Source organism: Gambusia affinis, linkage group LG15 (genome assembly GCF_019740435.1).
Source record: "Gambusia affinis linkage group LG15, SWU_Gaff_1.0, whole genome shotgun sequence".
NCBI classification, from domain to species: Eukaryota; Metazoa; Chordata; class Actinopteri; order Cyprinodontiformes; family Poeciliidae; genus Gambusia; species Gambusia affinis.
The window spans coordinates 21,915,710-21,941,032 of record NC_057882.1 but is presented as its reverse complement, the minus strand read 5'-3'; the positions used below and the strand labels follow the sequence as shown (position 1 = coordinate 21,941,032).

The window sequence follows — 25,323 nt, the reverse complement described above, 5'->3', positions numbered from 1 at the left end:
AGGGGGCATCAGTGATTGACCTCTGGTCGGCAGTGTCCGCCGTGAACGCATATCCCCCCCGCCCCTAAGTTCGCGTTTCCCCGTACTGACGGAGCCTGTTCTAAAATAGACGGTAACCCACCCTCCCACCGTCCTGTCTTGCCTGCTCTGCCCCGGCGCTGTCTCCCCTCTTTCTCTCTCCCCCTGCTGAGGAGCGTCGCGCAGTCACCCAGTCCGTCCCCTCGCCAGGACTCCGCACTTCAGGACAGCGGACCGCGGGACTTCATATAACTCATAAGACAACAAGAGGAAGAGGAGAAGAAGGAGGAGGCAACACCGCAGAAGAAGTTCTCGAGGGAAGAGGGGACTCCCCAAAACCTGAGGTGAGCTGCGTGTCGGTGTTTGCTGCATTGGCGTTAGAGGTGCGTCGGGTTATTTATTGCTGTGCGTCCTGACGCATGGAGACTGAAAGGACTAAGCACTCAGACTCTGCACTGCTGCCATTTCTTTAGTGCGTTTTGCAGGTAGACCAACCGACCTCTGACGCCCTTCACCTCTAAGAGTTATGTGTCGGTGTTTCTGGGTGTTTGCACAGGCTGTACGCAGCGGCTGTTTAAATTTACTGTCTGTTCATTAGCGGCAGAGCGCCACTGGGGCCGCCGCCTGCTTTCTGGGACTATTTGGGACGTTGCAGGCAGGTGGGAGGAGCGGGCCCTCCGGGTGGGACGCATCAATTTGTCATGTCTATATTAGGAAAGTGGCCGTGTCATTCTTTCGCTCTGTGCCATGCGCAGCACTCACACCCACGAACAGGGCTATCTCATTAACCTGTACAAGACAGAAGACAGTTTTTGCAGGCTTTTTTTCCCCACTTATGGATATGTCATGTACACATAATTACTGAAAAGGCCAAAACAGCGCACTTTTAAAACAAACTGTTGGAGTGTAACCGGTACAAGCTTGACTGGCAGTGTTTGAAATGTTATTTTTAATTTATGAAATGGACGTGCAAAATACCAGCATCATTAATAGTTTGCAAACAACAGGATAATAATGTGCATTAATTCAGAATTCTCTGCCTTCACATGTATTTTAAACCAACAGCGCAATCTCAATCCCTGTTAAAGAAACAGGGCTGCACTCTTTAATCTACAAACATTTATTTTGGAGCTTCTGCTGCTACGTTGTTGGCAGTAGAATCACAAACGCACCTCGCTGACCTCATGAAACCAAACACGGTAGGAAAAAATAAAAAAAAGAGTTGATTTACTATAAAAGTAAACTTTTAAAAATTACATTTACTAAAAATAGAGCTAACATGTAGTACAGCGAAGCTAGTGGGCTAGTTTGACATTAGCTTAGCTGTGGCTAAGCTACTTCAAGCTAAATACAAACTTAAGTTCTTGCTCCAAATCAGAGATTTGTTGTTATTGTACATTATTGATATATTCATTCATATGTCACCCAACGTGAACACATTAGCCTAGGATTATTTTAATCCAAATAAGTTAGGCATTGAATGTTTACAGTTTTCTGGACCACTATAGCCAGCAGTCCAGAAAGTTATATGCTGGATAAAAAGTTAAACAATTGTAATGTCTTATATTTATGACACTCCAAAATGCCTTTTTTCAACAGTCCAGCTATAACATTGTTAAAATATAGAAAAAACAGAAACGCAAACACAGTTTGAAGGTGCGGATCTAGGGGCCCTGAACGCCCCACAGATGGCAGTCTGGAATGTAAATCTCTAGATAAAGTAGAACTTCTAGGAAAGCAGGGAGAGCTTTCTGTCCTCTCATCACATTTGTCCAGTCATGTCTCCCCTCCTCTCTGAGGTCATTTCTGGATTATGTTCTACTGTGAAGTCTCAGTTTCAGTCGACTCTCTTCAAGGCTTTATTATAAGAAACACATTTGTGCTGTACGTTCTCCAGAAGTGTCTTTATTCTTTGGACATTGACTGCTTGTGACAGGGACTGTCCCTGTCACAGAATATTCCCCAATTAGTAATTCAAAATAAACAAGAATAGGCCCAATATGACCATGATGAAAAAGATTTGTACTTCATAATTGAAATGCTATTTAAAACAATTTTACAACTTTGCAGTCCTGTTCTTTTCTATAAGTGGTGGCCAGGCTGCGTTACTCCAAGTCAGTGGTGATGAAATTTATTTTGCGTTTTATCCAGCCAAAGGAATTGGATCAAACTGTGTTATTGAGACAAGCTGACAATTAAATAGTGCTAGTTGCATGGTTTGTAAAATAATTCTGCTTGGGTGTTTGAGTTTTGGAGCTACTTTCTACCAAAATGTTTCAAAGGTCTGGGACTAAACTGGCTTGACAAGCAAAAATCTGTCCTCTCAAAATAATCTGGGGTGAAAAACCAGACTTCTTTAGCTAAAGTAAATCTTTAAAGACCTTTAGAAATTAAAAAGAAATATTGACACTTTAAAAAATTAGAGTCAAGGTTACCTTCTTGAGCAACAAGGAGCATCTAAAATAGTCATCTTCTTTATTTTAGATTTAATTTTAACCTTTGACCTTTGTGCAGCCGTAGCCTATTGTCACACTGTCATCTGGAAAACATCCAAACAGATTTAGATTTTTATTTTCTGAGCCCTCTCCCAACTTTTATCTGCTCTATCCATACTATGTGTGTTTGCTTCTGATGTTTTGATCGCACATAGTGTTTGCTGGGACAATCAACTATTAATATCTTCTCTGTTATACAATATCCCCTGTGTTTGGAGGATTAGAGATCTGCTGTCTGCAGTGGCCACGGGACAGCTACTTGTCAGTCAACAAACGGAGCTAAAACATGCAGATGGGCTGTTAGTTCATGTAGATAACACACTCAGGGTTATTTAAAGCTGCTTCTGTTAAACAATGACAAAAGCAGAAGATGTTTCTGAACTAACAGGCAACTTCAAAATGAAAATACTAAAACAAAAATAAAGAAAAATACATTTAAAATAACTCACCTTTTTTCTTTAAAGAATACACAGAGTATGTAAAAATAAATTATTTAATTGAAATTTAAGATTTAATTTTACGAAAACAGCAGTAGCTTTTAATATTTGTGGAGAAACTAAAATCTCTTCTTATAAAACAATAAAACTGAAGTGTTTTCAAGAATCTGTAATCAGTGTAGAATAATACAAAAACAACCTTAAAGACAAACAAGTAGAAAAGTTTCCATCTTTCAAACTGTGTTTTTTTTTATTTAGTTTTGGTTAAAGTAGAACATTTTTGCTCAGGTTTGATCAGAATCACAATTATATTTAAGATTTCAGTCTAGATTTCTTAACCTTAGAATCTAGACTATTTTCCTGTGCATATTTCTAAGACTTTAAACTATTTAACAAAATTTGTAGTCTTAAAAACCTGTTGTCTAAAATCATACTTTTGTATCCTGCCCTCTGGTGGTGGATCTAATTACTACAGGTGACCAAGGTAGCTGTAATCCTTTAAAAAGTAATATTCACATATTACAAAGTACTTTTATTGTTGCTTACAGGAATAATAATTAAAAAAAAATTATGTTTTTACCATACATATAACATGCAAAAATGAATCTCCAATACATTTATTACTTCACCAAGACTTGAATACATTGGAATAAATAAATTTTGATTAGAATTTATGTTTTGAAACTTTTTTAAAAAACGCATGATTTTCTGCATGAGAATTTGAAAGATTTATTAACCATGAAACAGTTTGTAGTTTTATCGAGTTCAAAGGAAAACTACAAAACTGATTATTTACCAGCTGCAGTTTCTGTTCATCTGATCTGAAAGAAAAACAAGTTGCCTAAAAGGACAAACATTTTTGCAGAAAGAATATAGACAAAGACCAGATTTGACATAGTAATAAGAGTCACAATTACAAACACAACTTAATGTTAAACTTGTAGCATTCGCCTTCACATTTGTAGCAGAATAATTTACCTCACAAGTCAGACCAGACTTTGATGTAGAGTTACTGTAAGCTTTTCTGCCACATCTTATAAGATTTATTGTTGTTTATTTCTCTCTGCTTATCCTTAACCTTTCCTCCTCTCTCTTCTTCCCTCATTGTGCTTCCACCTCCTGTCCAGTCATGAGTCGCAGCATCGTGCGGCAGAGTAAGTTTCGCCACGTCTTCGGGCAGGCGGTCAAAGCTGAGCAGGGTTACGATGACATCCGCGTCTCCAAGGTGACGTGGGACAGCTCCTTCTGCGCCGTCAACCCAAAGTTTCTGGCCGTCATCGTTGAGTCGAGTGGAGGAGGAGCGTTCCTCGTCCTGCCGCTCTCCAAGGTCAGCCGGGATTTAATGTTCATGTTTATGAAGTTAACTATGAAGCCATACGCACTGGAGCATTTTTGATGTAAGTTATTAGAAATTCAACGTTTTGCAAATAATACTGTAGGTTTTATAGTTTCTTTGTTGTTCTTTACTTAAGTACTGTAATGAGATTTCTGTTATTTCCTTTATTTTAAGGTGATGTATTAAATTTGTTTTGGATTATTTATTGTAAACAAAAACACGTTCTTAACCTTGAAACTTGAAATTTTGAAATAAATATAAAGTCCAGTGACAGATGACAAATTACTGTAATTAAATTAGAGATATTTACATTATTTTTAAGGTTAATAAAAATAAGTTCTTCATTGTGAAATTCACATTAGTTGTGTCCTTCATCACCCTGATTGTATTTGTCTTGATGATCTTTTTGTAAAATAAATTTTAATACGTTTCATGGATGATTTACATTTTTAACTGACTTTCTGTTATTTCTGTTTCAAGGTTATTTACCCTAGACACATTTGTAATTGAAAAAGAATATTTTCATACACAAATAAAAAGACACATAAACATTTTTTTCCTCAATATCTGAAAATAAATCAGACCAAACTTCTTTTTGCTTTAGGTCATAATTACTAAAATTATTTATATTTGTTAAGTGCCAGAAAACGTGTTGAGAATATTTTTAGAAACTTTTTTTGTAGCTTTCTTCACGTTCAGAAGTTTATATTTATTTAGTCGGTACCGGGGATACTCTGACTTTCAACCAATCAATAAGTTTATTCACTCGATTTAACAAATTGTATTATTAAAAGTACAAACAGATTCTGTTATAATACATGAGTGAAAAGAAGGCAGAAAGAAGAGAAACATTTTCCAATAATTACAAAATAAATTTTCCATGGCTGCATACATTACATTAACAATATACGTTGCAAAAAGTGTGTCACTTTCTTCCTTTTTAGACTTGTCATTAGATTTTGAGAACATGATTGTGGTTCATCTTCACTCCACTTTGACTAAACTTGTATTAAATGTTCAGTTTTTGTAACAAGGCTCAGTAGAAGAGGCTTTACACGTTTAAATGTCGTTTCAAGGTTGAATTTCTTGTAGCATTCAGCTTCTCCAGGCTCCAGTCGTTCATGACAAAACGTTCAGCAAGCAGCTGTGTGGGGTCAAATATTTGTTTTGACCCCAAATGTTTGAAATACACAGAAAAGTCAATATCTCCTCCTTTACGGTTGGACCTGGAAGGTAAAAGCAACGACCAAGGAAAATAAGTTCATCACTTTTTAAAATGAACTGGGGATTATTACAAAACTCGTCCTTTAAAAAATAACAAGGAATTCTGTTTTGTTGCATTTCATCTAACATATTGTACTTATTTTCTAATATAAATCTAAAATCGCCTATATTTACAGCAGTTGTACAACATTAAAGTGTGTTTACTTTACTTGCACAATAAAAAAACAAAAAGCAACAATATTTTCATAATTGAAAAATAATAGATAATCAAAATAATTGATAATTGTTATACATACGTGTAATTGTGAGTTTATTTTGAACAATATAAATAAATTATTCATCTTTAACTAAAAGCAGTTAGATCATATGAAATGTTTTTATTTTTTGCTAATTATACCAGCCTGTTAGTTTCTTTTTCTAATATTTCTAAAGATTTTTATTATTTTTGGTCTTTTTACCCTGAGATTTTTGTACCTGCTCTTCCTAACAGTGCTCCAATAATCATGAATATCTGCAGAAATTATTTGAGCTGAGTTTTTTAGTTTTCATAGCAGGTAGTGAAATTGACGATCTTTAGAAAAATCTTAAAATAATGTTGGCATACACTGTTTTGATTTCTGTAACGCTTCATAATTTTAAATATTTGGCCAAAGTAATTTGTTGCCTTTAATGGTAAAACCTCTAAAAGTTTTGTAACATTTGAAAGCACAAGTATGAATCATAAGAAGCACTTTTAATTGATTTCTCTTGTTTATTTTAGCAAGAAAAATGCAAAAACCTTAGAGTTTAAGATATAAAGTCTAAAGAGTTTAAAAATGCAAAGTAATCTCCAGTATTTTCGAACTCACTGAAAAGTCACGTGGAACAGTCGGGCTATTTATACGCTGCAGGCTGATCTTCATCCTCCCCTCTCAGTCTCCAACAGGCAGCAAGAAAAACTCCCCTTTCAACAGCTTGTCATTCGATCTATTAATACGCCTCGCTGAGCGTGTGTGTGTCTGCGGAGGCAGAGATATTTCTTATGCTCATACGTGATAAGAAACACATTTTTGGTTTTCTTTTTCCTTATTCAATCTGCTTATTTTTGTATAGTAAGAGGCCACTATGATAGAATGTGGCTACAGTCACGATGTTTATCCAGGAACATCACCAGAATATGCTAGTTAGCATACTTTACCTCGTTAGCAGGCAAAAGTAAGAGAGAGCGACTCATTACTGCTTTCATTATCAGTGTGCTGCAGCATGCAGTGCTAATACTATAGCGTCATATTTATATATACATATAGTGATCAGTTTCTCTGATTTTACTCTTTATAGGTTCATGTTTGAGTAAAATGAACATTGTCTCTGAAATTACAAGCAAATATTTAGTCTTTATTTACAGAAAATGAGAAATGGTCAAAATAACAAAAATGAGGCAGAGCTTTCAGACCTCAAATAAAGCAAAGAAAACAAGATTATATTAATTTAGAAACAACAACACTAATGTTTTAACTCAGGGAGAGTTAAAACAACCAGGAAGTTTTTAATGGGGTTCAGTTCAATGGTCTCTTAATTCTTTTAAAAAGCTGTATTTTTTCAAAGCCGCTGCACTGAACCCCAATATAAATAATTAAAATAAAATATAAATAAAAACTGAATTGAATTGTTTTCTGTTAAGGTTAGAATTTCCTCTTTAATCATATTTATATTGCTTTATATTTTGGCTAAAGGAGTTGAAAAATGCAGCTATTTTATAATATTCTTTCTAAAATGCCACCTTGGTCCTGGTGCTGCAGACAGGCCGTGTGGATAAGAACTACCCGCTGGTAATCGGCCACTCTGGACCCGTCCTGGACATCGACTGGTGCCCTCATAATGACAACATCCTAGCCAGCTGCTCAGAAGACTGCACAGCAATGGAAAGTACAATTTCTTTTTCTGTATTCTGCTCCTGTTCTGATGTGTTTGTGTGGGGAATAAATTATGGATTTAAATGCTTGATTTGCTAAGTTTGCTATTAATCTGCTGCAATCTCCTGATTCACCTGCTTGTTGTCAGGAAATTAGTGAGTTGGATCAGTTTTCTACCCCTGCTGTAGGTCCTGAAATGTTATTTTATAGATTTATTTGAGTATTTTCTGGTTTGCTTTGCCTTCCTTTGACAGGCCTGATTTCAACGTCTTTTTTTGATACCTCTTTTCAGCCTTCATGGTTTTAAACAACGTCTACAATCTTTCTAATAATTCTGGGTTCAGTTTCACTTCAGCTGTCAGAAGTGAACAAAATGAAATATCTGAAATATCAACATTTCTTCAAAATGTTGAGTAATGATAAGTATACTATAAGTGGGATGAAATATGTGGAATGTCATATTTTCTCCACCGGAATCTGCATTTTAACTACAGTTTATTAAAAATGTAAAAGGTCTTTTCTAGCTTTTTAAATTCATATTACTTGAATTTCTCAGTAATGTTTTCCTTTAAAAGGAGGATGGAGGAGGAGATTGCGGGTTTGGAGTTTTATCTGGTGGGATTCATAAGAAAATCCATCAGAACAGAAACTTTTTACAAAGATTTCTGGTCATAGATCTAATAATAACATTGTATTGTCCAAAACCTTGATTTGTGTCTTTGGTAAAAGCACCAGGATTTAAACGAAACACGCTTTAACTGGAATTTATTGAACATTATTTTTCACAAAAGATATTTTATATCAAACTCTCCATCAGAGCAGACAAATTACAACTTAATCTCAAATGTTTTCATTTTTAAATATTAAATATTCTAGCAGAATGGTTTAAGTCTGCGTGCATTTGTCCTGTTGTAACATTTTTGCAGTAAAACGGCAGCTTGTTTCAACATATGTGCATCGCAGCACCTGTCACTGATCCGCCCACTCAGTCATGTCACAGCTGCAGGAATCTGTGCGATGTGAAGACTAAACTGCTTCTTCTTTTCTGGCAGCAGCTGCATGGACGCTGTTTAAGTATGCGTGTGTGTAAGAGTGTTTTGTGTGTGCATGTGTGTGTAGGGGTGTGTGTGGGCTTTGTTTATATCAAACAGCACACAGACAGACAGTTGCAGCTGTTACTGTAGTGGATTTGCAGAAAGGCCAAAACTGTGAAGTCATTCTTCTTATTTCGGGTCATTGTTCCAGCAAACGTCTCTTTAGAGAGTTAATGTGTGTGTGTGTGTGTGTGTGTGTGTGTGTGTGTGTGTGTGTGGGTGTGCATGTGTGTGGGTGTGTGTGTGTGTGTGTGCGTTTTAGTGAGAGTGTTGTAAAGTAGTTCAGTCATCTCCTTGGGACTGTCACAAACCAGAATTAGTGTTTTTATCGGGGTAACTTTTAGTTCTAAGACTCACCAAGCTGGATTACTTTTTACCTGCCTCTGTTGCCATGGCGTCCTGTTTTTCTGGAAACCCCAAACTCTTCTGGAAATTTATTTAGACAGAAAAATAAATAAATGAGTAAAATTTTATTGTTGTGATAACAATAAAAGAGATGATGGGAACTATTTATTACATCTTTGTTAGGTGACAAACAGTAAATCACTGCGACTTTGTGTCACACTTATCACACAAATAATACTCTTGAAATATTTTTCTTTAGGACAGCAGTCACATAAAAAATTTGATTTATTTTGTATCACTAAATGGCTCACTGTAACTTTTATTGATGCTTTTTTTTGATCAAACAGTGGAAAGAAAAATAAATCCATTAATCCTGACAATATGGACAGTTTTGACTTGACAATAAATAGTATCTATTGTGTAACCAGTGACTCAAAGTCTTATCATGATAAGAAATTGATCAAAATAAATGATAAATAAATTTCCACCTCTACTTTTAAACTTGACGATTTTAACCCATTTGTCAGAAAGTTTGATCATAATTGATTTAATGTGAAGATAATTTAATGCACTAAAGATTTAAAAATGAACTTTTAAGGAGTAAGAGACAACAGGCTTTATCTTGTGTCCGTAACTTTATTGTTTGTTTTTTTTAATCTGCAGAAAGAAATAATCAGAATTTTTACCTACAAATTTAGAAATCAATTAAAGTGGGGTTGTTTGCTGAATTTTGCTAAAAAATAAAACCTTTTAGTTAAAAACAAACAAAAAATCTCTCATATGTTTATATTTTTAGCATAATAAAATATTGAATTCTTAATGTTTTATCTTTGTGATTTATATGATATCGATTTATCTCTGCATTTTAATGCAATTCAATTCATAAATACTTTGTTTATCCGAAAGGGAAATTAAATAAAAGTATAAATCCAGCTGCACAGCATCCAAAACACAAAACAATGGTTGTAAAAAAGAAAAAGCAATTTCTCCTCAGAAAGGCAAGAAAAGATTGAAAAATTAAATAAAAAATATCAAAAAAGCACAGAGTCACTCTAATATTCTGCCAGCCATATTAATACAATATTTCTTCAGATGTGATCAAATATTTAATTGATTAACTTATATAATTTTGCATGAATATCTCTGCAAAGCTGTGGATATAAAAACTGCTAAAAACAGTTTTTTATGATATTTGGTGAATATTTGATATTATTATGATATTTGATATTTGTAAGTAGTTATCTCCCAGCTCTGAGTCGCAGTAATGTGTTTGAACCAGGAAAGACGTTGTGAAGACGACTAAAATAACCTTTTATATGTGCTACATTTGCAGATCACAGCGAGAACAAAATACTCTCTTTCTTTTCCAGATCTGGCAAATCCCAGACCACTCCCTGACCCGTCCCCTGTCCGATCCCATCGTGGTTCTGGAGGGTCACTCCAAACGGGTCGGCATCGTCAGCTGGCACCCCACCGCACGCAACATCCTCCTCACTGCCGGTGGGTTTCACCAACAGAGACACAGATCTTCATTAGGCAGCAGACGTGAGCGGAGAGCCCAAAAACAATGAGAGTAGCAGTGCTTCAGAATAAAATTACTCAAGTAAAAGTAAAAAGTAGATTTTAAACTGCATGATCAGAACAAAATATGAAGCTAAGTGGATATTTTGGTATTTTAAGGATCAAAATGACAATAATTCACATACAAAATCAGGCAAAAGAAAATGTTTCCTAATCAGTTCAATAAAAAGTCAATAAAAATCTTATGAAACTTTTACAAACACTGCAGGTGTGTGTCTGCGTCTGGTAAATTTTTACATGTTTGTTTTTCATTCAGTGGGTGGAGAATCCAGACGTTTTACTCAAGTGAGAGTAACAATACTTCAAAATAAAATTACTCCTCTAAAAGTAAAAAAGCACAAAAATACTCCTAACAGCAATTTTGTTTTTCAAAAAAGTTACTGAAGTAAATATAATGGAGTAAATGTAAGTAGTTATCTCCCAGCTCTGAGTCGCAGTAATGTGTTTGAACCAGGAAAGGCGTTGTGAAGACGACTAAAATCTTTCTGCTTCCAGGCAGTGACAATCTGATAATAATCTGGAACGTGGGAACAGGCGAACCTCTCATATCCATGGACGACCACCCGGACCTCATCTACAGCGTCAGCTGGAACCGGAACGGCAGCTTGTTTTGCACCACCTGTAAGGACCGACGGCTGCGTGTCTGTGACCCCCGGAAGAGGGAAGTGGTGGCGGTGAGTGAGCAAGTGCTAACCGATTAAACTTCTTTACATTTTGCCAACTAACAGCCACAAACTTCAATGTATTTGGTTGGGATTTTATTTGACTATGTGAACAAAACAGTGTGGCGTATGGTGGTATAATAATAATAATAAAAAAATCTTTTTGATAAATAAAAAGTGTCAAACATTACCAGAATTTATTTTGGAGTAGAATGTCCCACAGTGACAAGTTTACTAGAATAGAATAGAATAGAATAGAATAGAAAAAGTCTTTATTATCTTTATTATCCTGCAAACTGGAAATTGAAGCAAAATGTGTAGGTTCACACAAAAAAGTTATTAAAGTGTTAAAAGCAATATATAAAAAACAAGATTAATAATAATAATAATAATAATAATAATAATAATAATAATAATAATAATAATAATAATAATAAACTGTTCAAAACTATAACAGAAAATACTGTGCAGTTATTAGAAATAATAATCCAAGGGTTGTGCAACTGAGTCAGATCACTTTTTCAAAAATGTAAATAATGTAAATGTTTATTAAACACTGAAAAAGTCAGATTATTTACAGTATATCAGTTCAGAAAATGGTGTTATTTAAAAACAGAGTACGTGATTGTGCAAACACCAGCATGTATGTAAATACTTTTAACATGATTTAAACCCAGCAATGAAAATCTAAATTTATAAAGACTTATATAAATATATTTAAATTTCTTGGGACTTATGTGACTCTGCATCCCCGGTTTTGTTCACCCACTTTTTATCTGCTGCTTCTACTTTTGAGATTCCCTCATATCAGGCAGCAACCTTCGAAAATATCACTGCGTGCACCAAAGTTAGACAGAAGTCAAACATTTTTTAAATTTGGTGTTGAAACTATAAAAATCTACTTCCTTCTCTAAGAGCGAGATTCTGTCTCGATGTTTCCAACGAGACAGAAATCGAATAAGTCTTCATATAGATAAAATAAATTTAGGCTTTTTGTTGACGTGGATAGAAAATCAGAATTTACTACAGATTTATTTCTGTTCTTGGAAAGGTTTCTGTTGTCACGTCTTTCCTTGTGCTTTCTATCAGGAACGTCTGGCTCCACATGAAGGCATCCGACCAATGAGAGCCATCTTCATTAGAGACGGAAACATTTTCACCACCGGATTCACCCGGATGAGCCAGCGAGAGCTCGGCCTCTGGGATCCGGTAACAAACACTTTTCAAACCGTCTGTATCAGAAGGCAAAGGACGACAAGTTGATCGTATTTCACATTTTGGCTGTTTTTACTCTGTTTAGACAAACTTTGAAGAGCCTATAGCACTTTTGGAGCTGGACACGAGTAACGGAGTGTTGTTACCGTATTACGACGCAGACGCTAACATGGTCTACTTGTGTGGGAAGGTAAGCTGGTTTATTCTTTTAAATCATTTAAGAACACAGTTTCTTTGAATTCAGCTCATTTCAGTTCATCTATAAACTGAAAAAGTTCCTGTTTATAATAAAATGAATCTAATCGTATGGAAACTTCTAATTTGATCCTACATATAAAGCATTGAATGCAGCTTCTTTGGGAAATATGTCCTATGTTTCTGGCTCCGATTAGGAGAGTGAGTTGTTTTAGTTGAAATGTTTTTTTCGTGCAGGGGGACAGTAGTATCCGTTACTTTGAGATCACGGAGGAGCTGCCGTACGTCCATTACCTCAGCACCTTCAGCAGTAAAGAGCCGCAGAGAGGGATGGGCTTCATGCCGAAGAGAGGTGTGGACGTCACCAAATGTGAGATTGCACGGTAAGACACTCATGACTGCTGCTCTACCGCTTTTTTTAAAAGTGAAAATATGCGACTTTCTACATTTTTTATAAAGAAAATGGTTTGTGGAGACTGGACTAAATTAAACTTTGAAGTTGTGTTTTCTCTGTTATCTCTCTGTTTTCTGTTATCATCCCCTAAAGTAAATTTTATGCTACTTACAAGTCGTTTCAACACACCTTGATGCAGTTAACATATAAAGAAAAAGGCTTTTATTCTTTCTGAAATATATTTTCCTCTAGCTGAGACTCTGAATTTCTATTTGAGCGCTGTTACATCACAAACGCTCATTTCTGTTTGTCACCATCCTTAAATAGAAATCAAAGTGTAAACAAACACGAGGTTGATGGATTGCTCTGCTTTTCCTGTTCTTTATTCTTTTCCAGGTTATACAAACTACTTGACAAAAAGTGCGAGCCCATCACCATGACAGTTCCTAGAAAAGTAAGTAACCCTAACTCTAAGCCTTTTTTGTCATTTATATGAATTATTGTCATTTTTCATCCATTAAATACCAACCTTTCCACTTAACTTTAATTTGGTCCATCTGATGATATAATCTTTTAATATTAAATGATTGATAACTTAATCAGTTACTCAGTAGACTTTTTACCAAATACTTTTTCTTCGAGTAATTTCTCGGATGGCTACTTTTTACTTTTACTTGAGTAAAAATATGTTGAAGTGGTGATACTTTTACTGGAGTATAACTTTCAGGGAAACAATGTGACAGCAGAGATCTACAGTTTACTGTTCAAAACAAAAACAGACTAAAATCTCTCTCTTCTTCTTGCTTGACTTTGTGTGGGCCAGTCGGACCTCTTCCAGGATGACCTTTACCCTGACACAGCAGGGCCTGATCCCGCCATGGAGCCTGAAGAGTGGCTGGACGGCCGTGACGAAGATCCCATCCTCATCTCCATGAGGGACGGCTACGTGCCGCCGAAGAGCCGAGAGCTCAAAGTGGCGAAGAAGAACGTGCTGGACTCCCGACCCACCACCAGACGCAGCATGTCCGTCTTGGACACCAACAGCTTGCCTGTAAGTTTTGGACATGCTGAGCATCCAAAGCGCCATCTGCTGATTTGTTAGTTTTCACATAAATGATTGGGATTCATATCATTCTGCTGCTTTAACAGTTGCTCATCTAAATAAATGTTTTTACATTTATATGGCTTTTCAAACATCTCCCTCTCTGTTGAACCTTTTTCTTATTGTGCACAACCTTTTCCTTCAAAGCACCCATCTCTGTTTTGGTTTAGTTTCTCACTACCCTTGACCTTTTTTTCCCGTCTTTCTTTATCATTCTCCCCCCTTTCATCACTTTCTGTTTTCCTTTTTCCCTTTGTTTCCCTTCCTTCCTGTTTCCTCCTGTCCAGCCTCAGCTGCTTGAGAGGCTACTGGAGGAGATTCAGAATCTGAAGGCCACAGTTTTGTCTCAGGAGAAGCGGATCTGCGACTTGGAGAATAAGCTTTCCCAGTACGCCAACGGTACTGCCTGATGTGCATGTGAACACATCAGTTAAAGAACTGGTCTGAATTTCAGAATCACTGTCATTATAGAAATGCATTTCCACTGCACTGGCAAGAAATCACCCTTCTGGGAACTTCAGCCATTTTGCCTCCTTGAATATATTGTTAAATAACGCAAATAATTTGTTAATCAAATTCCAGTCAAACTCAGAAGCTTTGTGGCCATTTCTGCAAAATTCTAATCCGAGTTTGAAAAGAATGTACCATAATGGCAAAGGCAATGCATTTGTGAAGTCATGGCTTTATTGATTTGAATGGACTGAAAACTGTGGAGCTGTGGGACCGTGCAATTGAAGGACATACGCAAGTCAGATGTGAGGAAAAAAAGTTAGCAATGTTTACAGAGTTTAACGGAAAAAGATGGCAGCGCATGTGTACACAGCGGCTCGGGGGCTCTTAGCTTTTCATTCTTTCATTCTTCCCCCCAAAAATTAAAATAAGAGAGCAAAAGGAAAAGGAAAAAGTCCACCAAGAAAAGAGCGTACACATGTCAGATGTTATGGTCAGATGTTACCAGAACTCTCCGAATACATTTCAAAATGTAAATAGTGACTAAAGAAAACAAGTGATAAAATATCAAACTTATAATGTCAAAAGAAAAACCTGTTTGTGTTCTGTAAAAGAGTAAGAATAGACACATCAACACAATAAAATCTGTTTTTTTTTAATGGGATCCTTAATTTTTTTTTCCAGTGTTGCACCTTTTATCAACTAAATTTCACCTTGGATACAAAAAAGCATCAACTATGTTTTGTAGCTTCTTTGCTTGTGAAGATCTCTGCATGGTGTAAACACTGACACTGACTAATAGTGCATTCATTCATCTCTACTATAAGAAAAAGACAAATATCTTGGATAATTTACTGTGGAACAACAAGGTCTCACAATTCAAGTAACATCATCCATCTTCAGTTGTTGCTCTACACACAATGCACTTTTTATTTTTTATCCTATTTACAACTTAATTTGCTTTCTAATAAACAAAAAATATGTATTTAGCACAACAAATATATTCGTGACCCTGTCAGAGTCAAAGTTGATTTCATTCAACCAAGAAGTTTGCAAAAATAAAATGTGTGTTTGAAGTGTGCTCTTTCAACATCATTTTCATAAAATAAATGCATGTCTAAAGAAAATTATGCCACTATAAAATTAGGGATGCTTGAAATATTGGCACCAACATCGGTGCCAATATTAGCCATTTTTAACATATTGGTACGATAAATAAAACTGCTGATTTCTTTTTTTTTTTTTTTCCTGTTTCTGTTCTTTTTCGAAACTGGAGTGATATATATATATATATAATATTGGTAAATATTGTTTATCAGCCATTACAGCATTATTATTGGATATCGATTACCCAAATTTTTCTATCAGTGCATCCCTAATAAAAATATCAGTGCAAATTTCAATTAAAAAAGAAAGTAAATGCATTTTAAATTCCTGAATCTCTTTCCAGATGGTTTAGATTTGTCAGAGTGATTGATAAAGTTTTCATAAGTTATACAACAAGATATAAAGCATTATTAGAATGATTCAGTTCATGAATTCACTCAGTAAAAGTTGTCCAAACCCCATCATGATGAGACACAGGAGGAAAGACAGTGAGGCCGTGCCGGACCCGGAGACCCTGGCAGTGAACTGACACGTGCCGACGTTGCCGACCCGATCCACAACCAGCAGCTGCATTACTGATGCACAGCAGGAGGCGACGTAGGACACCAGCGTTACGTTCTCGTTTCCGGCCTCCAGGTTGGCGTTGAAGACGCCGGTGCCCTGTATGAGGCTGACGCGTTCGACGCCCGCTCCGCTGTCGCCGTCAGTCACTCTGATGGAGACGAGCCACGCAGACAGGCTGCAGTTTCCAGCACAGCTGGACTGCATGCTGAGAAGCTGACACTCTGGTTGGGTGAAATCATTTAACTGTAGGGGGAAAAAATATATATTTTACTTACATTTTTGATTATATATGAGCCAATAACTGCAAAAAAGGATTTAGTAGTTATAACAGTCTGTACATGAGTAGGGATGGGTAGCTATTGTATTAATATTTAATTATCAGTAAACATTGACAGAATGGTTCAGATTGTCATCTTTAACTTTTCTATTGATTTCAAGAGCATTTATTCATCTGAATAACATTGAACACCATCATTGTGTACTCTTCAGTGTTACTATTGCACTATTTAATGAACCCAAATGAGCCTATTTGAAAATGCAAATTTAAACTGATGAAAATTCAAACACTGTCAAAAAGAACCATAGAAAACTGTGCTGAAGTTTTACATCCATTTTACCCAGTCCTAAAAATTAGTTAGATACACAAGCATAATTTCTATTTTCAGTATAATAATATTTATAGTAATATAATAAACAATACAATAAATGTTGCAAAAATCTTTGGCCCAGACTGCAAAAGGCTAAATTGAAAAGTTAAAACTTTTCTTGCCATCAAATGTCTTAAGAAAAATGTGAAATGATGAAAATCTTTCAGAAGATTTTCGGGATAAAAACTCAAACCACAGACTGGAGAAAGTTTTTCTTTGTAAAAACACCAATGCAATGTTTATTCTTGTGAGCTGTAATGAAAATTTCCATTTCAGACCAACTCAGTCTGCAGAAAGTCTAAATCTAATTATTACCAGAGAACCTGTAAACATTTGACTTGCTGAATATATTTACTTTCCCCCCTTTAGTAACTATGTTTCATTGGCATTGGCTACAATTATGAACATTAGTTGCATTAAATGTGCTGAGAAAAGCATCACAATGTTTACTTGTTGAACTGTGATAGAACCAGCGTTGGTCCGAGAATAGCTTTGAATATTTTAAAGAACTGTCTTATTGCCTAATTCTAAAGGTAAGCTTGAGGGACTTAATTGTGGCATTATTACCGAGTTTACTACAGAGAATCGCAGCACAATGTAGTTGGTGTCACTTCCATCCGGCGTCTCGGCCACGATGGTCAGGATGACGTCGGAACCAGACGGGATGCTCAGCGGAGCCAGCAGGGTCACCGACCCATTAGCGCTGCTCCCACTTCCCACCAATAAAACGGCCGGAAACGTCGAGTCAAGACTTCTCGAGTTGGTGGCTCGGATGGTTATGTTTTCATCGGATCTACTTGAAGCCACAGTGAAGGGCACAGAGGTCATGGTTCCTGCAGTCAAGATGCTGTCTGAGTCGGCCTGAATAAAAGAGTTTAAATATTAACTTCTCATTATTGATCAGGTGTTTGGTCTTGATTTTTACGCCACACTTTTACTCACTGTAAGAGTCAGATTAGAAGCTCTGAAGTTGGTGGCCGACTGTCTCTGAAAGTCAGTAGCAGAACCTTGAACCCTCCCCTTCACTCTCACTACAAACTCCACCGTCGGCATCACATCAACCTGGACTAAAAAGTTCCCGCCGCCCTGCGACACAACAACTCCCAACGCCTCTTCCGATCCCTTCGTCGATTCCACCAGAGCAACTTCTGTCACAGTAGCAGAGTCACTTCCTGATATAGTCACCAACAAACTGCCGTTGAAGCCTTTAAAGAACAAAACCGAGTGATTACTGCGGACCTAATCATGGTTAAAGTTTAGATCAGCAGGTGTTTACCTGCTCTGGGCCGCGTGTCGAGAGCATCGAATCCACCGAAAGGACCCTGAGACGGCTGGACGAAGTCAAACAGGAAGTCAACAGAGCTCTCACCTGCAAATACAAAGATCTAATAAGCATTTTATTGATTTTGAATAACTTAAAATTTAGCAAAACTAATAGATGAGTTAAAGTTAAACATGACAGTTTGCTTATGTTGCCAAGCATGAGTGTGTAAATGCAGACGGAGTCTATGTAATAAGTGTGATTAAAAGTATTTCTGTCAGTTTTGGTCAATTTCTTCTGCTGGAACAGACTAATGTTGAAGTCGCAGAACAATTTAAGTGAAGGAACAAAAGGAAAATTGTAAGCAGTGAAAGAAATAGTAAATGTTTTAAAAATGTCGGGAGAATATACAATCGCAGGTGTCATTGACAGACACACGATATTGTTATAAAAAGAGGCTGAGAACAAAACTAACATTTGGGTTTTCTTCTGTTGTACAGAAGTTTGTTTTAGGGGGGTAAAAATGGACTATTATAAATAAGTTACTTTCATTATAAATGCCGTAAATAAGAGCAGATGCTAAGTTAGCGTAAATACTAAAGTGGTCGCTAACATGTGGGAATCTCACCAACGACTCTCAGGGTGTAGGGGTTGTTTGACGCCATTCTTATTGCCCATCGTCCAACTTGCTTTTGCAACCGCACCGTTATGAAGTTTCCCACAGTCTCTGAAGAAGTGATCAATGAGCCTGTAGAGTCGGTGCTTTGCTGAGTTACACCTGGGGGAAAGAAAAGTAATCAGCATACTTTAAGTCAATGTTGCAACACAAGTTACCTTTCTAATCCTAATTATTGCATTTTGAAATTAATAAATTAGGCTTTCAGTACTAAGTGACTTTGCTTTCACCAAAAAGCTGTAAAGATTTTTTTTTTTTTGCAAAATTTTGAAAACCGAAACAAAACGTTGTGTTGGCTCAAATTTAGCAGGTATTAGCCTACCTGTCGGGCTTGTGAGTGTGAAAGCGAGAAACCTGCCGGTGATGTAAACTGTCGGGTTTATAACAGTTTCGTCAACAATAAAGGTGAAACTGTCGGTTTTTCCCGGGTTCCTGGACGCCTGCAGAAGGGTGACCTAACGGATCGCAGTAAGAGGTTACACCAGGATGCTTTTACAAAAACACATTTAGATCTGGGCTGACGTTACCATTGAAGAGCTGACAGACTGGACTATGGTTGCTGCGGCAACAGGAAGTTCGGTCTTCGTCACCTCGATGGCCTGGCCGCCCGACGCCTGAGCCAGGTCTCTATACAGCTGAGCGTCAGACTCTGAGATCGCTCTCGTCTGCAATTGGTTGCCGTTTCTTCTCCTGCGGCGATTAGTAACGACCGAGTCTGTAATCATAAAGTTGACCTGAAATAAGAAAACAACTATTTAAATTAAACTGAGGGAAGAAAAAAAAAAAAAACTAAATTCTTCCTCACAAGAGATGAAAAAATATTTGCACATGGATCATCGAGCATCGTCTTCATGTACCTTTGACTATTTTATCTCTTTTTCTTGCACTTTTTGAGCTACTAAACTCGTGTATTTTGTGTGATAGATCAAAACAAAGTAGAGCACAACTGGAAAAACTTGTAATCAAAAATTGTAATCAGAAATGTCTAATTTAGAAAACCCATGAAGAACCACTTTTCACTTCATTACAGCTACATGTAGGTTGCTGTTGCACCTCTGGGGATTGAATTGAGCGTCTCCCACAGCATGATGGTGCCACAACCATGCATAACTGTGAGGATGTATGTTAGTTTTCCTCCAATCAGGTTTTAGATATTGGCAAAAATATTTCAGTTTTGACCAGAGTACTGTATTTCACATGTTTATGGCTTGCAACAAATTTCTTCTTGACACTTTTTCCTATAAGTAATTTGACTTGTCAAAATATTTTTTTAAACAAACCTGCTTTAACATTTTTAACTGCCAACCTGTCCGGCGTGTCCTTTTTCAAAGATTTTCACAGAATCGCCAGATTTCAACTACACTGGTCTACCAATTGCATTTGATTTCATTTTGATGCATCAGAGTAAAGGGGGTGAATACAAGCACAAAATTCCAGTAAAACTTTAAGTATCTGTGACAAAATGTAAAAAAGTTTGAGATATATCCTCTGTGCAAGGCTCTATAAAAATATGCGCTGTAATTAGCATGCAAACACTTACCACTGTTTGGGTTCTCTCTATGAGAGCAATCACCGTGTTCTTCAAATCTTTGTCTTTAGCAGGAGCATCCGTGAAGAGAAATATCTCGGAGTTGAACGGAGCACTAGTTAACGCCAGCTGTAAGATGATGCATGCATAAAATAAAGATCAGCTTCAGTAAAAACTGAGGTTTTAAAGACGAACAGAAAGAGCATACCTGCAGCCCTGAGAGACTCATTTCCTCATCATCTCCTCCACCATTAGTTGTTAGATGGTTCACAATATCCTTGAAAAGTGTTGCATCCGTTGTACGAATTATTGGCCCAAATCCTTGGAAAACAAAACAAATCAGTTTTGAATTTTCTTCCTCCTCAGACAGAAAATGTGTTTAAATGTGGAGAAGCGAAAGCCGTACCTGGATCGCTGAACGGGATGAGGATGTAAACGGACGGTTCGTTCTCTGTTCCCACCTGGATGTTGATGATGGTGGATGTGACGGTCTTCACCACGGCGATCTCATCGCTCATGCTCTTTGAGGTGTCAGTAACAAAACAGAGAGCTTTGCTGGATCCTCTAGAGATCCCCACCATCCTAAAATTTACAATATAGATAGAACAAAATGAAGCAAAAATAAATAGAAATCCATTGCTGTATAATTTAACCAAACGTACTGTAAGAAGGCGACGTCTCCGGCTGCCAGCCGAATGTCCTCCAGAAGCTGGCTGGTTGCAGCTACTGCCAGGTTTGCGGCTCGCGTGTGGAGATGTCCGTGGCTGGATTGGAAGGAATCCTTGTTAATCCCACCAGTTGGCTCGATTTTACCAGTTTGATCGACTGATCCTCCATGACTGCATTTTCCTTTGATTAAACAAAAGTTTGTGTACTGTAAGTGTCACTAAAATAATTTATTTCTTGAAAAATAGAATAACGTATTTTAAGTTGTTTGGTTCATGTTTTAAGATTTGTGTTAAATGATTGTATTTTACTTCGACTCGAACTATTTTGTTGGAAGTTATCGCGAGATTTGTGTACATGCGTGAGTCTGCGAGAATTGAATAAACATAGAAGAAGCAGAAGCCTGGAACTGAGCTACACGCAGCAGCCTCCTTTCTCCGGTAGCAGTCAAGGTATTTTATAGTTATGTTTGTAATGTTTTGTGAATCTATTGGTTATGGTGTTTTTACGGTGTTTTAATTACTTAATATTTTGGTTTAGAGTGAACAACGACGAATTAATCGGTTAAAGACCTCCGAAGTAGCAGGCGGCCACGAGGTAACCTTTGTCAGAGCACATGTCATCTGTCTATCTGTAAATGTATTTATGTCTAAAGTTTTGTCTTTTATTTCTGTAGTTTTCACGGCGTTTAATAAAGAGCCCGTCAAAAGGAAGCCGTGCCAGTGTTGTCGCTTTGGAGTTACATGTACTTTTGCACAGTTGGGTTTGTTTTCCAGGCATCAGAAAAAATAAGAAAAATAGAAAAATTAATTATTTGAACGTTTGCATCAGTGTAAAGTTGCTTTTTAGCATTACAGTATCAAAACTCATATTTGTTTTTGCATGTTTCCACTGGTATTCTGACTATCTTGAATCTTAGTCAGAAGGTCTCCTGCAGAAGTTCTCTGTGAGTCAGAGAACTGCTGCAAGGAAATAGTTATTTGTAAAGTTGAGAAGGATAAATATCTGTAATCTGTGACTGACAAAGCTGGACAAAGACCCAAGTATTGTATTCGAGAAGAAAAATAAATTTTCCAAAGGTTATTGTAAGAGAAATGTGGATTTACCAGGTGGCTTGGTTGAGACAAAAGGTACGAGCCCAAAGTAGCCAGAGGTCAGGATCTGTCCAGCGATGATGTCCTCCAGAATGTTGTTGCTGCAGTCGTCGCCGACACAGCTGCGACAGGTGGCTCTGCTTTCATCTGACATGGAGTAAAACCAGATGATGTGGTTTTACTCCATTTCATCCTCTGCAGTGTCATCTCTTTACCTGCCATGTTGCCAATGCTGGTTTCTGCTTTAATCAGATTAGAGTTTGGGAGTGTGTTTCCCAGCTCCACCCAGTTGCTGTGACTGTAGAAATCCTTCAACATTGATAAGAGAAGAAGAATTACCAGTCAATCCACAAAGATTTCAATCTTTAAAAAAAAAGTAAAAGTTATGTTGAATACTTGCAAAGGATGCATGATCTCTCCCAGTTTCTCCTTTGCGGTCTCATAATTCCCCATCCTGTTGTTGGCTTTGACAGCAACCATTCCCTCTGTGATGACCCTCCTTCCCTGAACGAACTCCTCCTCGTCAAAGTGGAAGCTCGGTTTGAAGGCGTAGCGGATGTCCACTCTGATATTCCTCAGCTTGATGGATGTGATGGCTTGACGGAAAGACTTTGACGACTGCGAGGCGCCGCAGGCAGCAGCGACGCCTTCTGCAGTAAAAGGCTGAGCCTGAAAACGCGTATTCACACAACGTTACCAGGACTGAAAGAGATCAGTTTCTAGAAAGAATAATGTAACAGGAGTGTATTCCTACTGGGTAGTTGAAGTTTGTTCCTTCAGTCAGGGCTAGAGAGCGGCATGCCTGCACAGTTGCATTGAGAATCGCTTGCTCTGTAATTTCCTGGTGATTTAAAGAATCTCCAGGCAATATTTCAAATGCCTGAGCTCCGATGTGCAGGAGGAGGAAACAAAGCACAGCAAACACTGAGCGGATCATAGCGCCAAATTTCTGAAAGGAAACAAAAATGTACAATTTAGATCAGGGGTGCCCAAAATAGGCCGTCGAGGGCCGGCATCCTGCATGTTTTAGTTCTCTCCCTGGTTTAACGCACCTGGATCAGATGGTGGCTCGTTGGAAGGACATTGACATGCTGAGAAGGTTCTTACCACCAGGGAGAGAACTGAAACCTGCACGATGCGACTTTGGGCACCCCTGATTTAGATCTTCAGTCACTTTGGACACTACAAATATTATTCTAGTAAGTTTTAATGCATCTTTTGAAAAGCTTAACGATAGTTCAGTAAAACTGCAAATTCAGAAACAATTAATAAAAAATTGGTCCATTATTTCAATTTATCCTGGCTCAGATCAATATAATTTCAATGCCATTTAATTAAAAGCACCTAAGCAAGTTGAAATGTTTTGTCATTACGTTAATTTTTAGGATAAATTTGTCTCAACCCTTAGACCCTTTAATCAGATTAGAGTTTGGGAGTGTGTTTCAAAGCTCCACCCAGTGGATGTGGAAATCCTTCAACATTTCTGCTCAATATATAAAAAGGATGCAAACCAGGAATAGTTTCTCATTCAGACTTGAGTTTTCATTTTCACTAAAGTTGAAGTCTAAGCTGTTTAAAAAAAAGCATGATTTTTGACTGTTTTATTCAGTACACAATCTGTTTGTCCTGTTAAAACACCAAACTGTGTCCACAAATTTAATTTAAGGGTAACGTAAACTGTCACTCTCAGATGAAATAAAATTGGTATTGATCTTAATAACTGAAGAAACTTTAAGACTAAAATCATATCATGAAGAGAAAAACCTAACATAGAGTCTCCTGTTCCAAATTTAAAACCTTTAAGCAGGAACTTTGTCTCCCACATACTTACCAGGATTATGAACACTTTCGATTCAGTTCCTTTGGTACCATCAAGCTCAGCTTTAAAAACCTAAAACAGTTTAAATCACTTTTAAAAGGCCATTTTGAAACAGTTAAAGTATTTACTAGATGTGATGATTCAAAGCTTTACCAAACTATAAAATATTAATCTTGGAAAGTCAGAAATGCATTCCAGTTCTAGCTTTTCATGATAAGAGTCGCCTTCATGTCGGACCCTTTCATAGACGTTAAAGGAAAAAACTACTCACCTTGCTACTGTTCAGCAAACTTTGTGATGATTTTGTCAACACCGACCTTATAAGGGTCAGCTTCAGGGCGGAGTCACGCTGGACTTGTCCTGCAAGTTACTTCTTATCACACCATTATGCAAACATCATGTCTGCACCTTGGGATTACTATTTTAAATGGAAATTAAATGACGTTAAAATTTGCTGCTATAGTGAATAAAACTTACCCATACAAAGGTTTTTGATTTATGTTCTGCTAAGGAGAAGGGGAGAAAAAATTGCAACGGCGTCCTTTACTTTCATTTTTAATCATTATTCCAACCACAGTCTGATTATCTGCATACTTCTTGTATTTCTATAGATAATTGATAGTAGGGTAGATATCAAATACTTTCTTTTTGCAGGCAGGTGCCATGCGTTTAATAAACACTCCCTTCAGTTACAGGATGCAAAAGCCACTGAGCAGGATTCCTGCATGTTCACTTTTGCTTTCTTAAGAGACCAAAGTTCACTTTGTTACAAAATTCAGACGTTGGAAAAATAAGTTAATGGAAGCTTTTCAATAACTAAAAGACAAGCCCCCCTCTGCTGCTGCTGGAAATAAGGAAATGAGAGGTTTAGAAATGTGTTTTTTTTGAAGGTTTAATAAAAGACATTAAATCAAAAACATTTAATTTGAATTAATTAAAATAAAACCAAAAAATGGAAGTGTTTCATGAGGACAGGCAGGATCATTGCAGCGATATTTGAGTTGCATCTGATGCACATGTTGAGTCCACCTGGTGTTTTAGCCACAATATATAACAGAAAAACATTGTGCATTAGTGTGACAGGAGTTAAAACTCTTTGGTGAGCTAAATATTAAATCTGATCATCTTGAATCTAGAAAAACTTGAAACGACTGAACTGTTCACCTCCACATCCGACTTCTCCAGAACTAAATCTACTTATATAGTTTTATCAGCTTTAATAAAAATATTAACTGATTATTTTGTTAGAAATTAAATTTTTTTTCTGAATTGGAAAACCGGATCACGGAAATTCAGTGTTCCTTTCATATCTGATTTTAAAGACAAGATCACATTTCTCCTGCTTGGTGTGTTGAAACTTTCTGCTTCAACAGAAACTTTGTGTTTCTGTTGAAGCAAAAATCATCATCATCTAGGAATGATGATGATTAAATATCATCATTCTTAGATGATGTCTGATCATCTAGGAATCCATCTGTCCGTGAACATGGACCAGACCTGTTGGTTGACAAGAACCCAGGT

General features: G+C 37.0%; 2 protein-coding genes and 1 long non-coding RNA gene across 5 annotated transcripts; 2 read left to right on the top strand and 1 right to left on the bottom strand.

Moving 5' to 3' along the window:
• Window positions 1-128: 128 nt before the first annotated feature.
• On the top strand, window positions 129-15,099 carry coro6 (coronin 6). The gene is made up of 11 exons (XM_044140699.1): window positions 129-362; window positions 4,078-4,277; window positions 7,289-7,411; window positions 10,212-10,341; window positions 10,918-11,096; window positions 12,174-12,293; window positions 12,385-12,489; window positions 12,732-12,877; window positions 13,285-13,342; window positions 13,712-13,939; window positions 14,278-15,099. Exons 2-11 carry the CDS (start codon window positions 4,080-4,082, stop codon window positions 14,398-14,400), a joined length of 1,410 nt encoding a protein of 469 aa, XP_043996634.1. The 5' UTR covers window positions 129-362; window positions 4,078-4,079; the 3' UTR covers window positions 14,401-15,099.
• LOC122844872 (von Willebrand factor A domain-containing protein 7-like) lies at window positions 15,080-23,898 on the bottom strand. 3 transcript variants are annotated; one of them, XM_044140697.1, is made up of 16 exons: window positions 23,815-23,898; window positions 22,738-22,932; window positions 22,380-22,652; window positions 22,199-22,292; window positions 21,996-22,130; window positions 20,886-21,072; window positions 20,630-20,805; window positions 20,432-20,544; window positions 20,236-20,352; window positions 19,223-19,429; window positions 19,018-19,150; window positions 18,648-18,797; window positions 18,035-18,127; window positions 17,701-17,963; window positions 17,326-17,619; window positions 15,080-16,354 (listed from the first exon to the last, which is right to left on the bottom strand). In XM_044140697.1, exons 2-16 carry the CDS (start codon window positions 22,918-22,920, stop codon window positions 15,968-15,970), a joined length of 2,805 nt encoding a protein of 934 aa, XP_043996632.1. In that variant the 5' UTR covers window positions 22,921-22,932; window positions 23,815-23,898; the 3' UTR covers window positions 15,080-15,967. The 3 variants fall into 3 exon arrangements, with proteins under 3 accessions (XP_043996632.1, XP_043996631.1, XP_043996633.1); XM_044140696.1 differs by lacking the exon at window positions 23,815-23,898 and adding an exon at window positions 23,036-23,378; XM_044140698.1 differs by lacking the exon at window positions 23,815-23,898 and having other exon boundaries at window positions 19,054-19,150; window positions 22,738-22,997.
• On the top strand, window positions 21,275-22,586 carry LOC122844874. The gene is made up of 3 exons (XR_006372944.1): window positions 21,275-21,341; window positions 21,430-21,486; window positions 22,457-22,586. It is a non-coding gene; the product is annotated as an uncharacterized LOC122844874 (long non-coding RNA).
• Window positions 23,899-25,323: the final 1,425 nt, after the last annotated feature.